At 40.2% G+C, this 22,915-nt stretch overlaps 1 protein-coding gene and 1 long non-coding RNA gene across 2 annotated transcripts; both read left to right on the plus strand.

The window, feature by feature from the left end:
• The first annotated feature begins 1,737 nt into the window (after window positions 1–1,737).
• On the plus strand, window positions 1,738–6,771 carry LOC115129565 (cyclin-A2-like). Its single transcript, XM_029660070.2, has 8 exons — window positions 1,738–2,358; window positions 2,763–3,012; window positions 3,143–3,243; window positions 3,348–3,571; window positions 3,752–3,956; window positions 4,038–4,151; window positions 4,919–5,052; window positions 6,056–6,771. The coding sequence occupies exons 1-8, from the start codon at window positions 2,143–2,145 to the stop codon at window positions 6,105–6,107; spliced, it is 1,296 nt and encodes a 431-aa protein (XP_029515930.1). The 5' UTR covers window positions 1,738–2,142; the 3' UTR covers window positions 6,108–6,771.
• A 1,765-nt stretch (window positions 6,772–8,536) lies between these two features.
• On the plus strand, window positions 8,537–16,044 carry LOC115129945 (uncharacterized). Its single transcript, XR_003863706.2, has 2 exons — window positions 8,537–9,314; window positions 13,734–16,044. It is a non-coding gene; the product is annotated as an uncharacterized LOC115129945 (long non-coding RNA).
• The last annotated feature ends 6,871 nt before the right edge of the window (window positions 16,045–22,915 follow it).

The following is a 22,915-nucleotide window of genomic DNA, read 5'->3' on the forward strand; positions in this document are numbered from 1 at the left end:
CTGTCCTCGGTTGCAACACTCACTACCGAGTTCCACACTGCCTCTGGAAGCAAAGTCAGCACAAGAACTGTTCATTGGGAGCTTCATGAAATGTTTTTTTCATGGCCGAGCAGCCGCACACAAGCCTAAGATCACCATGCGCAATGCCAAGCGTCGGCTGGAGTGGTGTAAAGCTCGCCGCCATTAGACTCTGGAGGAGTGGAAACGCGTTCTCTGGAGTGATGAATCATGCTTCCCCTTCTGGCAGTCCAACAGATGAATCTGGGTTTGGCGGATGCCAGGAGAATCCTACTTGCCTGAATACATAGTGCCAACTGTAAAGTTTAGTGGAGGAGGAATAATGGTCTGGGGCTGTCATGTGGTGTATTTACCTCCTGTCCCTGCAGTGGTGAAGCGTCGCTTACCTCTGTTTAAAGATTTACTTAGCTCCAGAGGCTAACAAGGGGGCATGGTGCTTCTGAATAAACAGCGCCGCTTCTCAGGATTATTGAGAGGGACAGGTGGATGTATTTCGATGAGCCAGTTTCGGCAACAAGGCTGTTTGGCTCGGGGCACTCCTCCCCAAGCATTTCAAATTAAATTAAAATCAACTCAAAGTTTATTGGTCACGTACACGTGATTAGCAGATGTTATTGCGGGTGTAGTGAAATGCTTGTGCTCTGACAGTGCAGTAATATCTAACAAGTAATATCTTACAAATTACACAACATATCCCCAATACACACAAATCTAAGTAGGAATGATTTAAGACTATATACATATGGATGAGCGATGTCAGAGCGGAACGGACTAAGATACATTAGAATAGTATAGAAAAATCAGTATATTAACTCAGCAAAAAAAGAAACGTCCCTTTTTCAGGACCCTGTCTTTCAAAGATAATTGGTAAAAATCCATATAACTTCACAGATCTTCATTGTAAAGGGTTTAAACACTGTTTCCCATGCTTGTTCAATGAACCGTGAAAAATTAATGAACATGCACCTTTGGAACAGTCGTTAAGACACTAACAGCTCAGACCTTTATGGTAGTGGCGGCAGGGACTTTGTCAAGCTCATAGTGTCATACCCAATAACACTCAAGGCGCTAATCGCTGCCAAAGGTGCTTCAACAAAGTACTGAGTAAAGGTTCTGAATACTTATATAGATTTGATATTTCTGTTTTTATTTGTAATACATTTGCAAAAATGTCAACTTTTTGCTTTGTCATTACGGGGTATTGTGTATAGATTAATTATGGGGGGGACAATTTAATCCATTTTAGAATTATGTAACGTAACAACATTTGGAAAAAGTCAAGGGGTCTGAATTCTTTCCGAATGCACTGTAGACAGTCTATGCAGGCTTTATTGTGAAAGAGACCCTGGTCTCAATGGTAACTCCCTGTTTAAATAAAGGTTCAAATAAAAAAATATAAAATAGAGTATTTAAATATATCAAATGTTCAATCATTTGTGGTTCATTTGTCATGGGGGGTTGTCTACTCTGTATAACATAAGTGAGTGTAACAATACTTTGAGATGCTCTCAGAGAGATCATAATTGTTTATACAATATTATATGAATTACAGTGATAAAAAATCAGCCTTTGAGTATTCATTTTCAGGTTGTCCCGCCTGACAAAAGTGTACACCGAAATCTCAACGGCTGTGCATTCGCGGCATCCGCAGACACAGGGAATCTGAGTTCTATCAGCCGCCGTAGCTTCGTGACGTACTTTCGCATTCGGCTCTGATTGGCCGTTTCAATGGTCGCGGGCTACTTGAATTGAGAAAAAAAGCAGCATATCTCTAGCTGCATGTTCTGAGAAACAAGGGACTTGGTCAAATTAGCAGTTATAACATTTTCTCAAACCGTATGGCCAGCTAATGTTGTGTTTTCATGTAGAGGATTTTGTTGCGTCAACGGTCCAGATAGGGTTTCAAATTTGCACCGCCGACTTTTGCTAACGGTACGTTGCCATCTCAACACGAGACTTGTGCGATAACTAGCTAACCTAGCCTCTAGTTCCAAGCTCATTTGTAAATCCAGTTTATATTTTATTTACCATCAAGGTTTTGTTTAATCTTCTGTGACAAATTGCACGTATCTGCGGTGACTTGTTTGACGTCAGTGAGCCACGAACGGTGGAACATAAGCTAACATGTCAGGATCAACCCAAGGACAAGGAAGCGCAGTTGATGTTCCACTGCCAGAATACCAAAACCAAGAAAATATGCTGTCCGGACTGAGGGGTACAATCAAAAACCGTGTGGACAACCAGGAGAACATTGTCCCAAAAGCGCCACAGAGAACTGTCCTGGGAGCCTTGCAAAACAACAAACGCAGCAAACCTCAAACTCTGCGCGGCACAAAACAGGTTGGTAACTTGCTAACTAGCCACTAGCCAGCCAACACCATATACTTACAGATTTGTAGACTAGCTAGCTAACATAGCAGTAGCATGCAGATTGAGCCTGGTGGCTAGCTAATTTGCTACATTTAGGGAAACACTTTTTAAAGTTAATATTTTCACTACCAAGCAGTTCATTTGGAATTTTATTTACATTTTACTGAGTATTTGTGTTTAGAAATGTTGTAATCTACTTCCAACTAACGTTAGTCCGCCATTTTATGCTGTCAGTCTCCTCTTCTGCTCATTGGAATGGACTATTTGCATTCTCAAACACAATTCTTGTCCATCAAATGTATTCATTTTTACTTTAGAAACCATGAGCATGGAAATAATTGTCTGCTCTTTGAAATGATCTGCCCTCTTTTCAGGTGCTATCCTGTGAAAATGACGTACCCAAAAGTTGTGCAGACAAGCTGGGCAGCAAGCAACCAGCTTTCCAGATTCATGTGGATGAGCCTGATAGTGCCTGCTCCAAGAAACAGGTGTCCCTCAAGGCCAAGCCCTCCACAGAGATTCCACCCCTGACACTGAACCCAACAGTTACCCTTCTCAGGCAGCCTCTCTCCTCTCTTGATATACCAGCAACATGTGTATCTAACATGAATGTTAGTTTTGATGGTGAGTGATCCAATCAGACTTTATATATCCCATAACTTATTTACCCTTTTAAAACTCTGAACATGGTGTTGTCTCAATATGGATTAGAAAGTCAAACATTTTCCAATTATCTTGATATATATCTACACAGATTCTCCCATGGATATGTCGGTTATTGAAGGTGACGAGAAGCCAGTGAACGTGGCAACGGAGTATGCTGCAGAAATACACACGTATCTTAGAGAAATGGAGGTGAGCAAACTTGCGCGTGCAGTCATTTTTCAGTTGGTGCTGAAATAACTGACCTGTAACTAGAGTATTGTGGATACCCTTTGTCTTTGGACTCTTGTCCTTAGGTTAAGTCCAGACCAAAAGCGGGCTACATGAAAAAGCAGCCAGACATCACCAACAGCATGCGGGCCATCCTCGTTGACTGGCTGGTGGAGGTTGGAGAGGAGTACAAGCTCCAGAACGAGACGCTGTACCTTGCCGTGAACTACATCGACCGTTTCCTGTCTTCCATGTCAGTCCTGCGGGGGAAGCTGCAGTTGGTCGGGACCGCTGCAATGCTGTTGGCTTCGTAAGTATTGTAGACTCCTCCACAGCATTATTAAAGGGAGTTTGTGTGTCTCAAAGGTGTGCAGAGTGAACTTAGTCTTTGCTGTTTGTTGTGTAGCGCTCACTTGATGTATTAGGCCTCTGTCCCAAATGAATGGAAAAGATTGGCGCCAACATCTGACACACGTTTTCATTAATGCAGGAAATTTGAAGAGATCTATCCCCCGGAGGTCGCAGAGTTTGTTTACATCACGGATGACACCTACACGAAGAAGCAAGTGTTGCGAATGGAGCATCTGGTGCTGAAAGTGCTCTCCTTTGATCTTGCCTCTCCCACCATCAACCAGTTTCTCACGCAGTACTTTCTCACCCAGCCAGTCAGCAGCCAGGTGGAGAGCTTGTCAATGGTGAGCAGAGCACACATTGTGGTGTTCACATCTAGAACTTTAAGTTGAAATTGTTGTTTTATTGTTCTATGTTTGTCTTAGTTCCTAGGTGAGCTCAGTCTAGTTGACTCGGACCCATTCCTGAAATACTTCCCTTCTCAGACTTCTGCTGCCGCTTTAGTTTTGGCAAATCACACAGTAACAGGAGGCTCGTGGGTAAGTTTGCAATGCCACAGTAAGTGTTCCAACAGGGTAGGAGTTTCCTTGGCCTTCTGGTTTGGCCACCATGCACCCATTCAAAATAGGGCAACAAACATGTAGTGTCTTCAACAGGTCTTGGCCGCAATGCAGTAGGCCAGGATTTAGTAGCTAGTGCTAACAGGAAATCCCTCCCTGCATTAACTCTGCCACGGGCACTCACTGGCTTTTGAAGAAATCTCCTTTATATGCAAGGCTTCACAGCAATCAGGCCTTTTTTGTCTCACTTGCAACCAAGGTGTCATTGGTGGGCCAATGATGCTTTGGCCAATTTGGTGTCACTGAAGGTTAAGTGCCCTTGTTCTATACCCTGACTTGGCACATACAAAACATGATTTCCAACTGTTATATTAAGTCTGCTGTTTTAAGTTAATTGTTTGATATGTAGGCGATACCCTAGTTGACAGGTTTGCTTACTGACAACATAGGAATACACCATCTCTAATCCCCCCCTGCTGCCCATGTGTTTTTAATCCTCAGCCTCCCTGACACGCAATCTCTTGCTTGTATTTGAATTTTTTTTAACCGTTAAACCTAAAAAAAAATCCTTATACTGCTGTAGTGTGAGATTGTCTTACCCTGAAGAGACTTAGCCTGTGTGGAATGAAAGTTTGCAATTGATAAACAGTTTCTCCCAAACTCAAATGACTTGTCTTTGCCCTAAAACAAATACATTTGCAGTGCTTTTTTTTTTCTTTTTTTTCTGACTCTGTTTTTTTTATTAGTCAAAGTCTCTGGCAGAGGTGACTGGCTACTCTTTAGAAGACTTGATGCCTTGCATAGAGGATCTGCACCAAATGTATCTCAACACTGCTACGCATGCACAGCAGTCAGTACGGGAGAAGTACAAGGGTGCAAAGTAAGTGATTTCAAAATTCTTATCTGAAAGTTCATGACTCACTAGTGGTCACCGTAATCCACTGTCTATACCAAATTTGGCATGTTTTGCTAATGTTAACAACCAATTAGTATCTCATTCATTTGATGCTAATCTATACTGACCAAAAATATAAACGCAACAATTAATGACTTTACTGAGTTACAGTTCATATAAGGAAATCAGTCAATTTAAATAAATAAATTAGTCCATAATTTATGGCTTTCACATGACTGGGCAGGGGTGCAACGATGCCACCCATTGGGAAGCTAGGCCCAACCAATCAGATTTAGTTTTCCCATCAAATAGTTTATTAGACAAATACTCATCAGTTTCAATAGCAGTCTTGGTGGCTGGTCTCAGATGATCCCCCAGGTGAGGAAGTTTGATGTAGAGGTTCTGGGCTGGTGTAGTTACGTGGTCTGCGGTTGTGAGGCCTATTGGCTGTACTGCCAAAATCTCAAATTATGTTGGAGGTGACTTACGGTAGAAAAATTAACATTTACTTTTCTGGCTCTGGTGGACAACCCTGCAGACAGCATGCCAATTGCACCCTCCCTCAACTTGAGACATTTGTGGCATTGTGACAACTGCACATTTGTCACCTTTTGTTCCAGCACTGTCTAATGATCATGCTTTTTAATCAGCCTCTTGATATGTAAGTCGCTCTGGATAAGAGCGTCTGCTAAATGACTTAAATGTAAATGATATGCCCCACCTGTCAGGTGGATGGATTATCTTGGCAAATGAGAAATTTGAGAGAAATGTATTTTTGTGCGTCTAAACTTTCTGGGCTCTTATTTCAGCTCATGAAACATGAGACAAACACTACACGTGTTGCGTTTTATATTTTTGTTCGGTATAAAATGTCCAGTAAGCTTATGCGCTTGGTAACCACTTAATATGTTAATTTTACGGATTTCTATTAGATTGAACATGACTGATTAGTGTTGGTTTTTCTACCATTGTGTTTCTCGTTGTCCAGGTACCAAGAGGTCTCTCTCATCGAGCCCCCAGAGAAGTTGTCATTTAATTGACTTCTTTCCTTTGCTCACCAATGCTGAGAACTGGTTTCATCTTTTTTTTCATGCACATTTTATTTTTATTTTTTTACATGACATCTTGCCAAAATGTCTAACTGAACCATGGCAGCAATCTTTTGCAGCTCTGGGCACAATTTAGTGATCTTTTATGTATTTTTATATGTACAATCCTGTAGGATTGTCTTTTATGCTTGATGCAACACTGAGCTTTAATGTAGTTAATCAAGCAATGACATCTGTCGGTCTCTTCTCACTAGACAAATGTGTTCAGTGGTTTTTAACTGTTAGAAAGCTGTACAGATGCATCTTTCAGTCTGCATTCTTGTAATAAAACGTCAGCTTATTTTTCCTTCCAACACATGCTTGTGAATATTTCCTGAAATCTTTCCCGGACTAGCTGTCTTGGTTTTCTGATTACTTGATATTTTATATGGGCTATGGATTTTTTTATAGCACATTCTGCTCAATGGTATTCTAGCCAAAGTTGGACACTGAAGTCTAGTTTGGTTCAACATTCTGCAGAACGGTGCCTTATTATTTTTTTAAACATTTTTTTAACCACTTGCCTCATTCAAAGGTGTCTGGTTGGGAGTTCACTTATCAATCAAGGCATCTGTGCTGTAAAATATCTTGTAAATAAATTCCATTCCTGCCAAGACCCTCTTACTCCTTCCCTTCAATTTCAATTGTTTTATTTCATGCATGTTGGAGCTCTGCCTAAGATTTTCACTGTACTCTGCAATCACACCTGCAACGCTCTGACTGTTACATTTCAGGTGTCTTCATACAGTTTTGCACGATAGAATAATTTTGATTGTAAAATGGCAATTGTCCATTTGGTCTGATTTGTTTCACATTGCCAAATGCCTAAACAAAGATAATACAAGTTTGGAAAATCTCAAATTAAATCAGTCTTATCAAGAAGCTGAACTTGTGTCCAATACTTATTGTTTTATTGGTCTTCCAACATGTGGGAGGAAATGTGCGATAGCAGCTCTAACTGCGACGTGAATGGGCTGTGTTCAGTGGCCTATAGAGAACCACATTATCAGTCATACTCAGACCTTGCAGTCAAACAAGGTATTGGTTCCAATTGTTTTTCCACCATTTTTTTTCCCATAGGGTATTTTAGAAACGTCAAGGGCTCTGTTTCATGTAGGTTTACCCTGATGTGATAACTGTGTAATGTGACTTGTTAATATATTCACTTGCAATCCCCGCTCCTCTCCAAAATGCTAATGTGGCTACAATAAAAAAAAAAATACAAACGCCATGATCTGGACGAGACAACTGACTTGAGTCAAATGTAGACCTTTGGATTAACTTTAAAATTGATTACATTAGGTTCAGTTCCTTTGAACTGTCTTGTGCAAATTTATTCAACACCTTTTTTAGGGAAGGTGTCTGCTAGAGATTTCTAGTCGCTCATATCTATTGATGTTCAATTTGCATTTTAGAGTCTGGGTGACTAGACAAGGTGACCTATCAAAATATTTTTTGGGGGTTCGGAGTTAATCAATTTGTCACATGAGCCGACCACAATGCTTATTTTAGTGAAATGCTTATTTGCAAGCCCTTAACCAAAAATGCAGGTTCATTTAATAAAGGAGCAATAAATACTGAGGCTATATACAGGACATTACTGTCAATGTGCGGGGGAACTGACTGCGGTATTGTAGAGGTGACTGCATGGATAAATTTAGCAGCAGTGTAAAATGGGAGGGGGATGATGCGAACAGTCTGGGTAGATATTTGATTTGCTGTTCAGGAGTCTCATGGCTTGGGGGTAGAAGCTGTTAAAAAGCCTTTTGGACCTAGACTTGGTGCGCCAGTACCTCTTGCTGTCTCCTGAGGGGGAATAGGTGTCTTGGTGTGTTTGGACCATGATAGTTTGGACACCAAGGAACTTGAAACTCTCAACCTGCTCCACTACAGCCTTGTTGATGAGAATCCGTGTACAGGAGGGGACTGATGACGCACCCTAGAGGTTACCCTGTGTTGATCAGCGTGGCAGATGTGTTACCTACCCTTACCACCTGGGGGTGGCCCGTCAGTAAGCTGAAGATCCAGTTGCAGAGGGAGGTGTTTAGTCTCGGGTCCTTAGCTTAGTGATGAGCTTTGAGGGAACTATGGTGTTGAATGCTGAGCTGTAGTCAATGAACAGCATTCTCACAGGTGTTCCTTTTGTCCAGGTATGGAGTGCAATAAAGATTGCATAATCTGTTGCAGTGGTATGCAAATTGGAGTGGGTCTCTAGGGTTTCTGGGATAATGGTGTTGATGTGAGCCATGACCAGCCTTTCAAAGCACTTCATGACTACAGACGTGAGTGCTACGCGTCAGTGATTTAGGCAGGTTACTGAAGTCCCTGTGCCCAAGAACACTACTTGAAACATGTTGGTATTACAGACTCGATCAGGGAGATGTTGAAAATGTCATTGAAAACACTTGCCAGTTGGTCAGCGCATGCTCGGGGTACACATCCTGGTAGTCTGGCCCTGCGGCCTTGTGAATGTTGACCTGTTTAAAGGTCTTACTCATTGGTTACGGAGAGTGTGATCACAGTCGTCCGTAGCAGCTGATCTGCTCGTGCATGCTTGTTGCTTGCCTTGAAGCTTGCCTTAGCTTGTCTGGTAGGGTCGTGCCACTGGGCAGCTCTCTGTGCTTCCCTTTGTAGTCTAATAGTTTGCAAGCCCTGCCACAGCCGGTGTATTATGATTCCATCTTAGTCCTTTATTAACGCTTTGCCTGTTTGTAGCTTAATTACGGCACCATCTGACCACTTCAAAAATAAATAAATAAATAAAAAGTCTGAAGAAAGAAAGGGGGAGCAAAGTCGTCGTCTTCGTCCCCCGGCCCGTCTCCAGACAGCAGCTTCAAAGGAAATGTGTTCAGGGGCAAATTCTCCGCCAAACACCAGACGCAATGCACTTGGGTTGCGACAGGTGACGATGCCTTTGTGCTGGGAGGGAACTGCAAAAAAAGGGCAAACAAGTTTCGACTGTGAATATGTGGCCAAACCAGCCACTTGCCAATTATACAGCGCGCTTCTGGTTATTTTCCTGTTTGGTCCGGGCTGCGTTCTCACCTGCAGCGAGCCGAATAGGATCTGACCGAGACCACCCTTTTGCTCCCCAGATCTTCTAATTTGTGAAGTGTGAAAGTTCCTCATCACAATTTGTGGGTGGCATTAGTCGAATGTGTAAGTATGCTATGTCTTGTTTTGGCCTCATGGTGGGAGCAGAGCACTATTGCACCCAATTTCCTTCAGATTTAGGAAATGTACACTTTTCCTACACACTTCTCATTATATGATATTCAGATGTACCTTTATGCAGGTGTGTAATGGGCTTTGCCGGTGTTATTCCCTTGTGCGCACTGATTTAAATTGAATTCAACCTCAGAAATTCCTCCCACTTGCTGGACAACAATTTCTCAATGAGTTTTCAATCAATAGGATTTTCAGTACGTTTATCTAACGCCACCCCTTTAATTTGGTGTACTTTACTTTTTTTTTTCTATTCGAATTTTCGGGATCAATGAAGGAAAGCAGTGTAAATACACACACTTTCATAATTTCATAATTTCAGTACCAATTGGTGGATTAGAAAAATACTCTGATCTTGTATATTGTTTAGGAAAGTATATATATATATATATAAAAACACATTAAATATATTGGTGAATCAAAAGTAGTGGTTTGATTAATCCTGACAGTTTCCATATTAAATTGTTCTATCCTTGAAATATTGGAAGTTGAGAAGTGTACAATGTGGTCGACCAGTAGTTTTATAAATCTACCCTAATAATCCTCACGAATCATGGAACTGTGATGGCAACAGTTAAGGTGTCAGAAACCGTGCTCCAGGTTTAAACTGCGACGTATGGTCTGCGTTCCACAATGATTCAAATAGGTTACATGTTCCAAATTATTGCACAACTTGTATTACCGTAGCCCAATATGATCCACTATTGCTAGCGATCTTCAGAACAACCACACGAATGTAACACAGGAAACAAAGGTAAACTAAAGATATAATGGAATGATGCAAAATGTAAGGAAAAAGAAAATGAAAGAGGGAAATGACTGTAATAATAATTGTATTTTGGTATAACTGACGGTTACCTATAGTGGCTAATATCTGGGCATATAATTAAAACATTCTAAAAATCACAAATCAACTTGGTAGGTTTGGCGCTATACTGTCAATTGTACATGGCTACAGAAGCCTATAGCTTGGGTCTCCACATTTCATATCTGCGAGTTATAAGGCCAGCATTAAATAAACTTCACTATTGAAAAGGTGATATGTTTACGCTTCAGTTTGGTGCCATGTGACCGGTTTCCCATTTGTCTCCAGCGATCAAAATTTCAAATGGATATAAACAATTGTTAAATTTACAATCCCCTTATACAAACGGCTTACTCATTAGCCTAGCTCTTATCAATAGCTCTTACCAATTTGTAAATTACAGTGCATGGAGAATTACAGTGCATCGGTTGACACACCTCTGCCCCACATCAATTCAGGGTTTCCCAAACTTGGTCCTCAGGGTGTAGGTTTTGGTTTTTGTCCTAGCACTTCACAGCTGATTCAACTAATCATCATGCTTTGATCATTTTAATCAACTGTGTAGTATTAGGGCAAAAAACAATAAGTGTTGTTTTGGAAACGCTGCCTTAATTTCGTTGATATCCACCCTAAACGAATAGTTGGTGAATAGCATGCTATTTTCATGATTAAGTTCAAGGTCAAAATTCATGTAGAGAGAAAGGTGCATAAAAAGGGAATTGCGTTCCATGTACAGATGTGTAAATAAATACCACCCATGTATTTCTGAAATCCTCTCAGAGGAATTTGAATGATAACCCAGACTCTACAATGTAACCATTGTTTTTCCAACCAGTCCTTTTGTGTCCCTGACATTTTAAAAGCCTTGTTTTCTCAATTTCCCTTCCATCTATAATGCAATGTCTTCTGTATGATGAATTATAACTTTTGTGAAATTGCTTATCTTCTGAAAGGAAATACTGGATGTAGCCTATTCTTAATGATGGCACTTATGTATCGTCCCCGTTTTTCAATTTTCACCCAAAATGACGCCCAAATCTAACTGCCTGTAGCTCAGGCCGTGAAGCAAGGATATGTATATTCTTGGTATCATTTGAAAGGAAACACTTTGAAGTTTGTGGAAATGTGAAAGGAATGTAGCAGGATATAACACATTAGATCTGGTAAAAGATAATTTTTTGTACCATCTTAGAAATGCAAGAGAAAGGCCAAACTGTATTATTCCAGCCCAGGTGCAATTACATTTCTGGCCACTAGATGGTGGCAGCAGTGTATGTGCAAAGTTTCAGACTGATCCAATTAATCATTACATTGTGGTTCAAAATTTTGTATCAAGACTTCCCAAATGTGCCTAATTTGTTTTTCATGTTCAAAACTTTGCACTCTCCTCAAACAATAGCATGGTATTCTTTCACTGTAATAGCTACTGTAAATTGATCAGTGCAGTTAGATTAACAAGTATTTAATATTTCTGCCAATATCAGATATGTCTATGTCCTGGAAATTTTCTTGTTACTTACAACCTCATGCTAATCACATTAGCCTACGTTAGCTCAACCGTCCCGCAGGGGACCCACCAATCCTGAGGTTTTAATGACTGCAATCCAATGGAAATTTTTCATCACCAAGCTTTTTTGTAAACCCATTTTTGTTTGTTTTGCCACATGGATTCCCTCAACTTGGAGAGGAATGCTTTTGTAGATGAGTTGCATGTCATGGTGACAGAATAGAAGTTATTTAGCATAGTTCAATAGTTTGAGACTATTGCACCAGGGTTGAAATGACAGGCAACTCATCCTCGATCGTCGGCGTGGTGTTACACTTTTTCCCCATCCCTAGCAAACAATTAATTGCGTTTTAAAGTAAAGACCATGATTCATTGATTATTGGAGTCAGGTGTGTGAGCTGGGTCAAAAATGTGAGACCAATCAGGCCCCCAAGGACTGGAGTTGCCCATCCCTGCCTTAGAGCAAAGGTGTAACTCCTGGTTTCTTTAGTAACCACATACTTTTTAAATTTACTTAAAAACATTTTAAAAAATATATAAAAAAATAACTTTCTTTCCTCACCACCACTGTTTAAGCCTGAAGTCCAAATAGTTTTTACTACAATATATTGTTTGCGAGAGAGGTTTGTTTGATCAGTCAGATAGTTTGAGGACATCCTGCAGTGGATTCAAGTTTGATTTGAATTAGTTTTTCAACTTCAAAGTAAACAATTATGCTACTACATGTCATATTTTTCTGCTATGAGACTGTTGATTGTAATCATTCCACAATTAAAAGAATAGACTAAAATAATGTAACTTCTCGAATCTCAGCTGATAAACAACGCACAAGTTTTACTCACTTTTACAGTCATCTTTTTCATCTATTAAAAACCATGAGATGCAAATTTAAACAATTAGAATGACAAAGGCAGATTGTGGATGCCATTTTAAATTAAATGGGTAAGAAAAATAAAATGTTATATTTATGTTTAAATTATACTGCCAACATGCAATGTAAACTGAAGCCTACTATAGTTCTGCTTCGTGCTATTGGTGCCAAAAAAATGAACAAATAATTTAAACATAAATGTTACGTTTTCTTTTTCTTTTTTCGTGATGACCCACCCAGGTGAATTTGGGAAAAGGGGGGACACTTTGCATTTCCGTCTTCTGTAATCTCTTTCAACATCTATCCAAAGTATTATTATCCCAACACATGATACATTTCTGAAATCCTCAAGATGTTTCCGAAATCACACCACATTGAGTTGACTTGTCATTGGGGTGACACTTAGGACACTCCCAGTTGATCTAACCTGCTGTCCCAGTTCACCAAACGCAAACTGAAAATAGGATTTTGGTTCAGTCTACACAAATGCGCGTGTCATGCCTCCTGTGAATAGGATATCAACATTTGTCATTTTTGCGTGACTGGGAAACATCTTGAGGATTTCAGAAATGTATCATGTGTTGGGCTGATATGTTGGATAGATGTCGAAAGTGTCCCACTTATTCCCGAATTCCCCCTTTATGAACATGCTTGCATTCAAATCACATCCCTACGTTTGACAAAACGTAACAGATCTAGGCATCTGTGACATAAATGCATCTTTTCTCATCAATGTACTATTATGGTTTATTATGGTTGGCATCTGGCTCTTTGTACTTGAAAGCCACGATTCAAAGCTGAGGCTCCCATCTGAAATGGATGAAAGCTGCTTACAAATAGATGATATGATTGACACTTCAGAAAATGCTATTCTAATTATTTCAAGGCCCTTTGTGCAACAATAATGTTTCCTCTTATCCTCAACATGTGAATGTATATACCATCACATACAGCTAGGCTACATAATATATTGTTTCATGAGATAAAAGAAGCAGACTGATCATGTAAAAAATAAAATGTCATCACAATTTAGTTCAACAATGTAAACACGTGTCTGTATATTTTCTCCAGCAATGTGTATGCGTCATTGTGTATGAGTCAGTTAATCAAACTCTCACTCCAAAGACATAATACCGATTTAAACAACATATTGATGTTTTCTGTTCCCAGCTCGCCTATGATTTGATTCTCTGCCTGTGATTGTGGACAGAGGTAGCCAATGGCAGTGAGAGGGGTTTCTTGCTCTCTTGGTGTGTGTTGAGCGCTGACAGCAGAAGAGAGTACGGAGCTCAGCAACAGAAAGCTTACCACACATTTCCCCAGTCTGTCTTGACGAGAGCACAAGTCTACACCATGGACCGCCTCTCCCTTGCTTCTTCTCTAGATAACGATGACGACACAACTCAAAAGGAGGACACATGGAATATCTGAGGAAAAACAAAACCATGGAGGGAAAGTAAATTCCCAGACCAACCAGCCCTAAGGATCTAACATTCTAAAATGACAACCATGACCACACCTCAGCACCGGTCCAAACGTTAAAGGACCAAGAACGCACCAGGAGGGACTCCAGAGCTGACCCATGCCTTCGCCGAGGAGGTTCTTGGTGGCGTCCACCTCGCTGCCTGTAGCCTTGGGCTGGGGCTGGAACCTGAGCGTGTACCTGGGGCTGCTGCTGCTACTGCTCCTGCTCATGGGGCTCCTGCTCTGGATGCTCCTCAAGCAGCTGAGGAACTCCGTGGGATCTAGTCTGCAGCCCGGGCGCTCTCTGAGAGACCCTCGCCATGGTCAGAGAGGAAACTATGTCCTGTAACGGAAGAATAAGAGTGTGCTGACTTTGTTGGACTGTGTCTTGTTGGATGGAAAGACGGTCTTCTCCAGACTTGTATTAGACTGTGTCTTGTTGGATGGAAAGACGGTCTTCTCCAGACTTGTATTAGACTGTGCCTAAAAAGACCTTTGTTATAAGGAAATGTTTTTTTTTCTGAAAGGATGTTGGGCTTTGCCTCGCAGCTTGTTCAATGGAAAGACGGTATTTTAAAGATCAAGAATTCTATTGGACTGTGCCAAAGACACTGTTGGAAGGAAATACTCTCTTTTCTGATAGGGTGAAATACCTTTCTTTTCAAGAGGTGTCAGACTATGCTGTAAGGACCGATTTATCCTTGAGCGGATGGTCGAGGAGGCTGGAACATAGCTATAAATCATTTGTACACTGTAAATTGAATTCAAGAATTCCAATCAGAATCATTTCAAATTTGGATACAATCACACGTTGTCTATTTATGCGTGGTAATATTTGGGAACAGATTTCCTAAATGAAAATCACTCTGACATTTCCTGGGGATTTTACGGTCTTATGTCAGAGAATGAAAATGATTAATAATAGTAAAATATGTGTTTATTCTTTGCTCAGAAAACTTGGGCCAAATAAAATCACTGGCAGGACCAATTTGGCCCGTGGCCCGCCTATTGGGGAACCCTGCTGTAGACCTTTGTCATAAAGAAAGCGTGTTGGACTATCCCTCACAGCTTGTGGAAAGGAAAGACCGTTTTCTCTATGAACCTGTTTGAATGTAATGTACCTCATGGTTTACAGAACACTTACCATAAAGCCTTCTTCAGAAGTTTCTTGGACTGTGCCTCACGGCTTGTCGACTCACCGGAGCTATACGCTAATGGAGCTTAACATGCCTATAACCTGCTATAAACTTGCTTATTCTCCTCTCAACTGAATAATGGATCATAGAGAGCACAGCAGTGCTTTGGACTGCTTAGTTGTGATTGACAGAGACCGTGACTCGGCAATCCTTGTTTTAATCATGTATTGCATCTTATTTCCATGTATGTACTGTGCCTAAAATTGTACATAACAATGTATTCACCATTGCATCAGTAGATATTTTCTGAGGAGTGCATACAATGTAACATTTGCTGAGAATATACTCTGATAGTATTAAGATATCACCCAAATTACAAAATGACACATTGATTACAGAGTAAGGAAACCAGTCTTTGGACAAGGTATGACAGCAATCCACGGCTTGGTTTTATTTCCTTGGCACTGTTTACAAATGCTAAAGTTTTAGCACAAATCCCATTCAAGTCATAGAACCGATATTAGCAACAACAAAACAATTCATCTATAAGTGACTGTCGCGATTCAGTACTTTCGGATGATTTGGACATTTGAATTATAATATCGGTAGCAGGACTAGGATGGGATTTGTGCCACAAATGTGGAAACAGTGCCTGGGAAACTAAACCAAAGCATGGTTTGTTATCAAACCTGGTTACAGAGTAAGGGAACAAATGATATGATTTGGGTGAACTAGACCTTTAAGTTTATTTTCTCTTTTCAAGGCATGTCGAAGTGGTATCAAATCAATCTATGCCAGTATACAGTGTAACTCATTATAGTATTGATTGGCCACAAAACAGAGCAGGAGTCTCTCCGCATTAAATATTGATGATATTTTCATGCAATTTGTACCGCACATAAACACACAACCCATATATTAACCTACTTCTATTAATCTTTCGAATGCATTTCCACAGTCACTTTTTTAAAAATCTGCCTTTCCAAGAGAAAAACACATGCAAGATCCAATCTGCATTTTAATTTGCTGATTAAAGTGATGCTTTCAGGATGGCAATTTGCGCTCCTCTCATCTCAGTGGTGATTTGTTTGGCTAGTATTGAGGAAATGTCTCCAATAAGAAATCAGAAGGGAGCTTGGCCATTTATTTAGTTAATAAATCTACCCCACATCCAGGTCAAACCCATTTTTGATTAAGTCCCTCTGGGAAAAGGGTCATATCTTTAATGTATTACTGCCTTGGGTGTATATATGTCATTTTCCAACCCATCTTGTTCAGAGGACCTGTGTTTTGCATCATAAGGAAGCGGTCCATAGGGGTGGGGGTGCCAGGGTAGGTGTGTGTGTGTGTGTGTTCACTGCGTTGTGATGAATGGGAAGATTTGTTGCTTTTCTAGAACTTAGAGCTTATCAATGATGTCCTCACCTTGAAGGTTAATTAACCTTCAATAGCGGAATCCACCATTCAAGTAGCTCACAACATCAACAAAATGTGTCCTTCACTCGGCTCCGTTATGCAGTGGCGTGAAAAAGTATTTGCCCCTTTTCTGATTTTCTCTATTTTTGCCTATTTTTCACACGGATGTTATCAGATCTTCAACCAAAACTTACTATTAGATGGGAAGGGAACCTGAGTGAAAAAAATAACACCAAAATGTTATACTTATTTCATTTGTTTAAACTTTGACTGCAGTGGGCTAAATCAGGGTCACACGGAGTGTTTCCTGGTAGTCTTAAAAGTATACACCTCACACACATGGTTATGGGCTTAACAAAAAGAAGACACCATGTCAGATATAGAGTTGAAATGTATTCAATTTCGACTTTGCATTCCAATATTACACGTTATATACATCGCACAACACTGAAATATAACAAAACCATTTGACATAGAAACACCAGATTTTCCGTGTGTTTTATGATGTTGATTAATTATGAAAAATATTAATAATGTTCCACCCTTGAGGCCACTAGAGGGTGATTTGGTCTGACTGCAGGAAACTACTAAATGAAGTTATGCAACATCCAATGCCCCTGTGTGAAAAAGTAATTGCCCCCTTACACTCAATAACTGGTTGTGCCACCTTCTACCTGCAATTACCTGCAACCAAACGCTTCCTGTGGTGGTTGATCAGTCTCACATCGCCGTGGAGTAAGTTTGTCCCACTCTTCCATGCAGAACTGCTTTAACTCAGCGATATTTGCGGGTTATCGTGTATGACACAGAAAATGTGTCATACACGTACACAAACATACTTCCCAAATGAGTTGCGTTTCAGCCATTCTGGTGTGGACTTGATTGTGTGTTTTGGATCATTGTCTTGCTGCATGACACAGCTGTGCTTCAGCTTAAACTCACGAATGGATGGCCTGACATTCTCCCGAAGAATTACATGATACAGAGCAGAATGAATGGTTCCTTCAATGATGGCAAGTCATCCCGGTCCTGAGGCAGCAAAGCATCCCCAAACCATCACACTACCACCACCATGCTTGACTGTGGGTATGAGGTTCTTATACTGTGGAATGCAGTGTTTGGTTTTCGGTCTACTTTGAACTAATCTGTCCATAGAACATTCTTTCAGGAGTCTCGAAGATCATCCAGGTGCTTTTTTTGGCAAACTAGAGTCTACTTTTTGGATGACATGGGTCAATGAGGGTCAGGGCCCTGGGCAAGTGCCCTGCCTGACAGGTCTGTATTCCGCCATGATTACTTCACGTTTTTAGATAACTGGCTAGAGTAATTTACCAATCTAAAAATTGTTAGCTGACATGGCTAATTAAGGGACTGTCAGTGACTGACAAAACAAGAGATAAACTGCTGATTCACAACCACATTTCAAACTTCCACCTTCTGCACTCTACTATTCTAACGCTCAACAGTAAATTAAGATACCGAGTTCCTACATTTTTTAAAATAAAAGCTTATGTCGCTTATGCCTTGGTTGCAGGTATTGCAGCTAAAGGTGGCACAACCAGTCATTGAGTGTAAGGGGGCTATTACTTTTTCAATGAGTGTTGGGGCAATGAGTGTTGGGGCAATGAATGTTGGGGCAATGAGTGTTGTATATCTCTTGTTTATTAAATGAATGAAATAAGTATCCCATTTTGTATTTGTTCACTCAGGTTCCCTTTATCAATATTAGATTTTGGTTGAAGACCTGATAACATTAAGTTTTTTTTTAAATGCAAAAATAAGACAATCAAAAATGGGTGAAAACCTTTTCAAGGCACTATAGCCTCATTTGTGACATTGTACATTTAGATTCAGATTCGATTTGGATTCCGATTTTGTCTTCAGTTTACCTCAGCAAAAATAATCTCACATGTGGCATTGACAGACAGAACATTATTCTCTGAATTACCAACTATTATGGCGGTATTTTTTGTCCTATTCTTTTTCTTCTAATCAACAAGACAAAAGTGTCACGTTTTCACCAACAAAGCTTTGTTTAGTAAGGTCAAGGATGTGCTACTATGTGCTGAACTGCTAATCTTAGCTACAACCTTGAGTGTCATATACTACCTTGCCCATCACATACACAACCCAAGTGGGTTTACTTTAACTATGATGTGCCTAAACTAACCAGAGATGCCCAAACCTTTTGACGTCAAACATTGTAACAGTTTTTAACAGAATTTGAACAGTTCAGTAGGTTACAGTGGGTCCATCTACTTCACTGACAAGCCACACAAAATTGGAGATAAGAACTCAAACTGGACATAGAGACACGTGGCTATGATGAGAATTCCTTATGTGACCTGTTTGGGTACTACAGTATGTTCTGTCACCGGCTGACAGTGTGTGAGCCCACAGTGGAGGCGACATGCAGCATATTTATCTTTTTCTCTTTTTTATTTTGGTGGGCGGAGGCATTCAGTAGTTGACTAATATTGTCTGTCACCACTTGGTCATCTGCAGGGCTCAATAAACCAATGTATGACCTTTAGCAAGTCTACATCTCCTATCTTGTCTCCCCCTAGTGATCACCATGGCCCCGGGGCCTTCGTTATCGTAACGGATTGTGCCCCTGTCAATTGAAGTGAATGGATGGATTAATGAATGAATGAAATTAATTAATTATGGTTACTTACCACTTCTTTCTATAAGCTTTATACCATCCGTAATGTGATGACTGGACATTTAAAATAATACAAATTATTTAATATTTATTAATAGCAAACATGTTAGCCCCTTTACATTTTTTTTATTGATTCTCAGGCCTGCTTAGTCTGAGGTTATAGTAGCTTAATAATAAACACTTTTTTCCCCACTGTGAGTTCAGAACCTGAGAAACAGGCATATTTTTTTATCACCCACGTCTAGAACCTCACACTGCAATTCATCCCAATGTGACAAAAAGTATTTAAGGAAGTCACTTCAACCCAACCAAATCTCATGATCTGATTTGAGAAGCGCTCCCAGACAGTCCTCTCAATATCCGTGGAAATGTAATCCCTCTCCATTTTATCAGCCACCTCCTCAGAGTATAGGACCTCCTCAGAGTATGGGACCAAATAAGCAGCGGGTGGAACCCGAAACAGACGCCTCGATTTATGAATTGAATTTATTGTCCATCTATCAGCACTTGGAGAGTGAGCTGTCCTGTGGGATGTATATCATTCTGTCCTAACTGAGGTGGAGATTGTAAATAATAATCCCTCCATATCGACTTGCTGTTGAAACCGAGGGTGAGGAAGAAAAGCTGCTGCTGCAGAGGGGTGAACTCTGTCTGAACTCGGGGCAAACTTCAAACTCCAACAACTGGTGGCGGTATTCTCGAGAGGACGGAGGATACATAGCACTGCACTCTTAGGCCTAAATGTGGCACCCTAGGGAGACAAGTCTAAAACGTTTCCACTTGAAACAGGCAACCCATCACAGGAGGAACTAGGTTACACATCATACCTAATAACTTAAACAAATAAGCAATTAGAAATGCATTAGAAATTGAAAGCAATGTAATAAATGGTTATGAAATGTACCACTTATAATGCTTATGAATACGAGGTAATTCAATATATGACAATAGTATGCAGCATACACTATCTGTAAATACTTTATTTCTGCTTATATTATACAATTCTTAAAGTTGAAGTCATTCAAGTTATTATAAAGTCTCAGTTTTTTATCATACAGTCAGACTCGCGGTTGAAGATGGAGTGAAGTCTTTGCTGGTGTAAGATTCTCCCTGTATGTTGTTGTTGGTATGTGTTGGTATCTTTGCTTGTTTAACCATGACTCAACTCCAAAACCCCTAAGATGAAACCGAGATCTGTGCGCTACGACTCGATAAGAGACGATGCTTACCCGGGCTCCTGTCTCCTCGCAAGTGCTCATTTTAATTCAGGGTTGCTGTGTGCAGGACAGGAATGGGCATATATGGGAGAGATAGGATACAAACACCTTGTTTTTGTGATCTGCTGATCTCACTCCTATCAACGATCTCATTCCGTCTATCACAGACGACTCACTCAGCCTCTCCCACATCTCAACGTGCTACTTTCAGAGTAGAGTGTAGACAAGGGAAGCTGGTGAAGAGGAGGCAACTGTTTGTGTTTGTAAGCGCTTCAAACTAAAAAAATTATCACAGAACATGAAAGTCAGACTCAGTATGAAGATTGGTGAGATCTATTGTAACCTTGACTTGCTCTGTCTTTTCAAATACAATGTGACAGGAGCGAAGATCAAAAAAACGAAGATCTGCACATTTGCTCTGGGTAGGTTGCATTGATTCCACACATTGTAGTGTGAATGAAGTTGCCGAGTGAAACTATTGGGAAGCTACCTAATTAAAAAAAAAGTATTCTGAACCTTTATTAACTAGGCAAGTCAGTTAAGAACAAATTATTATTTACAATGACTGCCTACCCCGGCCAAACCCTAAACCGGACGACGCTGGGCCAATTGTGCCGCCGCACTATGGGACCCAATAACGGGCGGTTGTGATACAGCCTGGAATCAAACCAGGGTCTATAGTGACGCCGCTAGCACTGAGACGCAGTGCCTTAGACCACTGTGCCACTTGGGAGCCCACATAACATTGACTTGTTCAGCATTCCTCCGTCTCTCAAACAAATCATATGTATGAGCCCATGTTCGCTTCAGATCTGGGCTAACTACATTGTTTGAGAGATGGAGGAATGTTGAACAAGTCAATGTTATGTGGGCTCCCGAGTGGCACAGCGGTATGTCACTTTCAAATCCTAGTAAATATTTGAGGTGTCCGCTCTTGATTTAGCTTCGAGTTTACACTTTTGGGTGTATGTATTACATTTGTATTATTGTGTTTTATTACTGTTCCATTGTGCCGGGGGAAACTAAATCAATTGCATCTCAAGAATTCCAAAATATTTCAGATGTATCTGACCCAGGTCTGGTTTGCTTATACATACTATCTAAACTTAACCTATCAAGGTTGATAAGTTGTTTTAGGTACACTCCCCTGAATGTATTTAGACAGCGAAGCTAAAATGTTTGATTTGGCTCTGAACTCCAGAGATTTTTATTTTATTTATTTTTCTAATCTGGCGACATTACAGAATGTCACCTTTTTATTTGAGGGTATTTTCATACAATCCCGGTATCTGTTTTACCGTTTAGAAATGAATGCACTTTATGTATTTAGTCACCCATTTGAAGTCCCCCATTTGATGTCCCACATCATAAGTATTTGGTCAAAATTCACTTGTCACTTTGATTGTAAAAAAAATAATGTTTCTGAACACTTCTACATTCATGTGGATGCTACCATGATTACGTATAATTGTGAATGAATTGTGAATAATGATGATTGAGAAAGTTACAGATGCACAAAGATCATGCCCCCAAAACATATTTAACCTCTCGCCAACACCAATAACAGGGGAGGTGAGCATTTTTAGGGGGGGGGGGGGGGGGTATGATGTTTATGACTCTGTAACTTTCTCGCCTAATGATTATTCACAATTCATTCATGATTTTCCGTAATCATGGTAGCATGCATATATTAATGTAGAAGTGTTTAGAAACACATTCTGTTCTTATTTACAATTAAAGTGTTTCCAAAATGACTAAATACATTATTTACCATTCATTACTAATTGGAACAACATAATCCGAAACACAACCAAAACAACCTGCAAATGCATCCAACAAGTGTGTAGAGTCACAAGCTTGATGTAGTCCTTTCGTGCTAGGAATATGGGACTAAATACTAAACTTTTGACTAAATTGAATGCAATTTAAGTGAATTTGTCCAAATACTTATGACACTGTCAAACGGGGGGACTATATACATAAAGTGCTTTCATTTCTAAACAGTAAAACAGATATGTATGAAACTATAAATAAAAAGTGACATTATGTGCTGTCGTCACATAAAACATTTGATCTCAAATCCAAAATGCTGGAGTATAGAGCCTCAATCCACCTGATATGTGATTCCAGTAAATGAAACATAAGGCTGGAATGGGATAGTTGGGATGTGGGTGAAACAAAGTGTCTGATGTCTGAAATCCCCGATTATAACGCAATTTAGGTCAATTCTAAGCTGAAATGTCATATTTCTTCATTGGATCCCTGTCCATTGTTACAACAGTCTCTCGTGTTCATGTGTTAGTGTGGCAAATGTATCATCCATATACTACACTGTGAAAACGTCAGAATGCATTAGGTCATAATCCCCCGTTTGATTGACAGCTGCTGAAATAGGATACTTTGTTTGGACAGTGGAGTAGTTCAGTTAGGTCTTCCCCAAACTGTTGTTGTCGA

This window comes from Oncorhynchus nerka, linkage group LG5, assembly GCF_034236695.1.
Source record: "Oncorhynchus nerka isolate Pitt River linkage group LG5, Oner_Uvic_2.0, whole genome shotgun sequence".
Taxonomy (NCBI): Eukaryota; Metazoa; Chordata; class Actinopteri; order Salmoniformes; family Salmonidae; genus Oncorhynchus; species Oncorhynchus nerka.

What these genes read in the sequence shown, in the direction of transcription:
- LOC115129565 (XM_029660070.2), top strand. Translation starts at nt 2,143, where the DNA reads ATGTCAGGATCAACCCAAGGACAAGGAAGCGCAGTTGATGTTCCACTG. An exon ending in CTCTGCGCGGCACAAAACAG is followed by an intron (nt 2,359 to 2,762) that starts GTTGGTAACTTG and finishes CCCTCTTTTCAG; the next exon opens with GTGCTATCCTGTGAAAATGA. An exon ending in CAGTAACAGGAGGCTCGTGG is followed by an intron (nt 4,152 to 4,918) that starts GTAAGTTTGCAA and finishes TTTTTTTATTAG; the next exon opens with TCAAAGTCTCTGGCAGAGGT.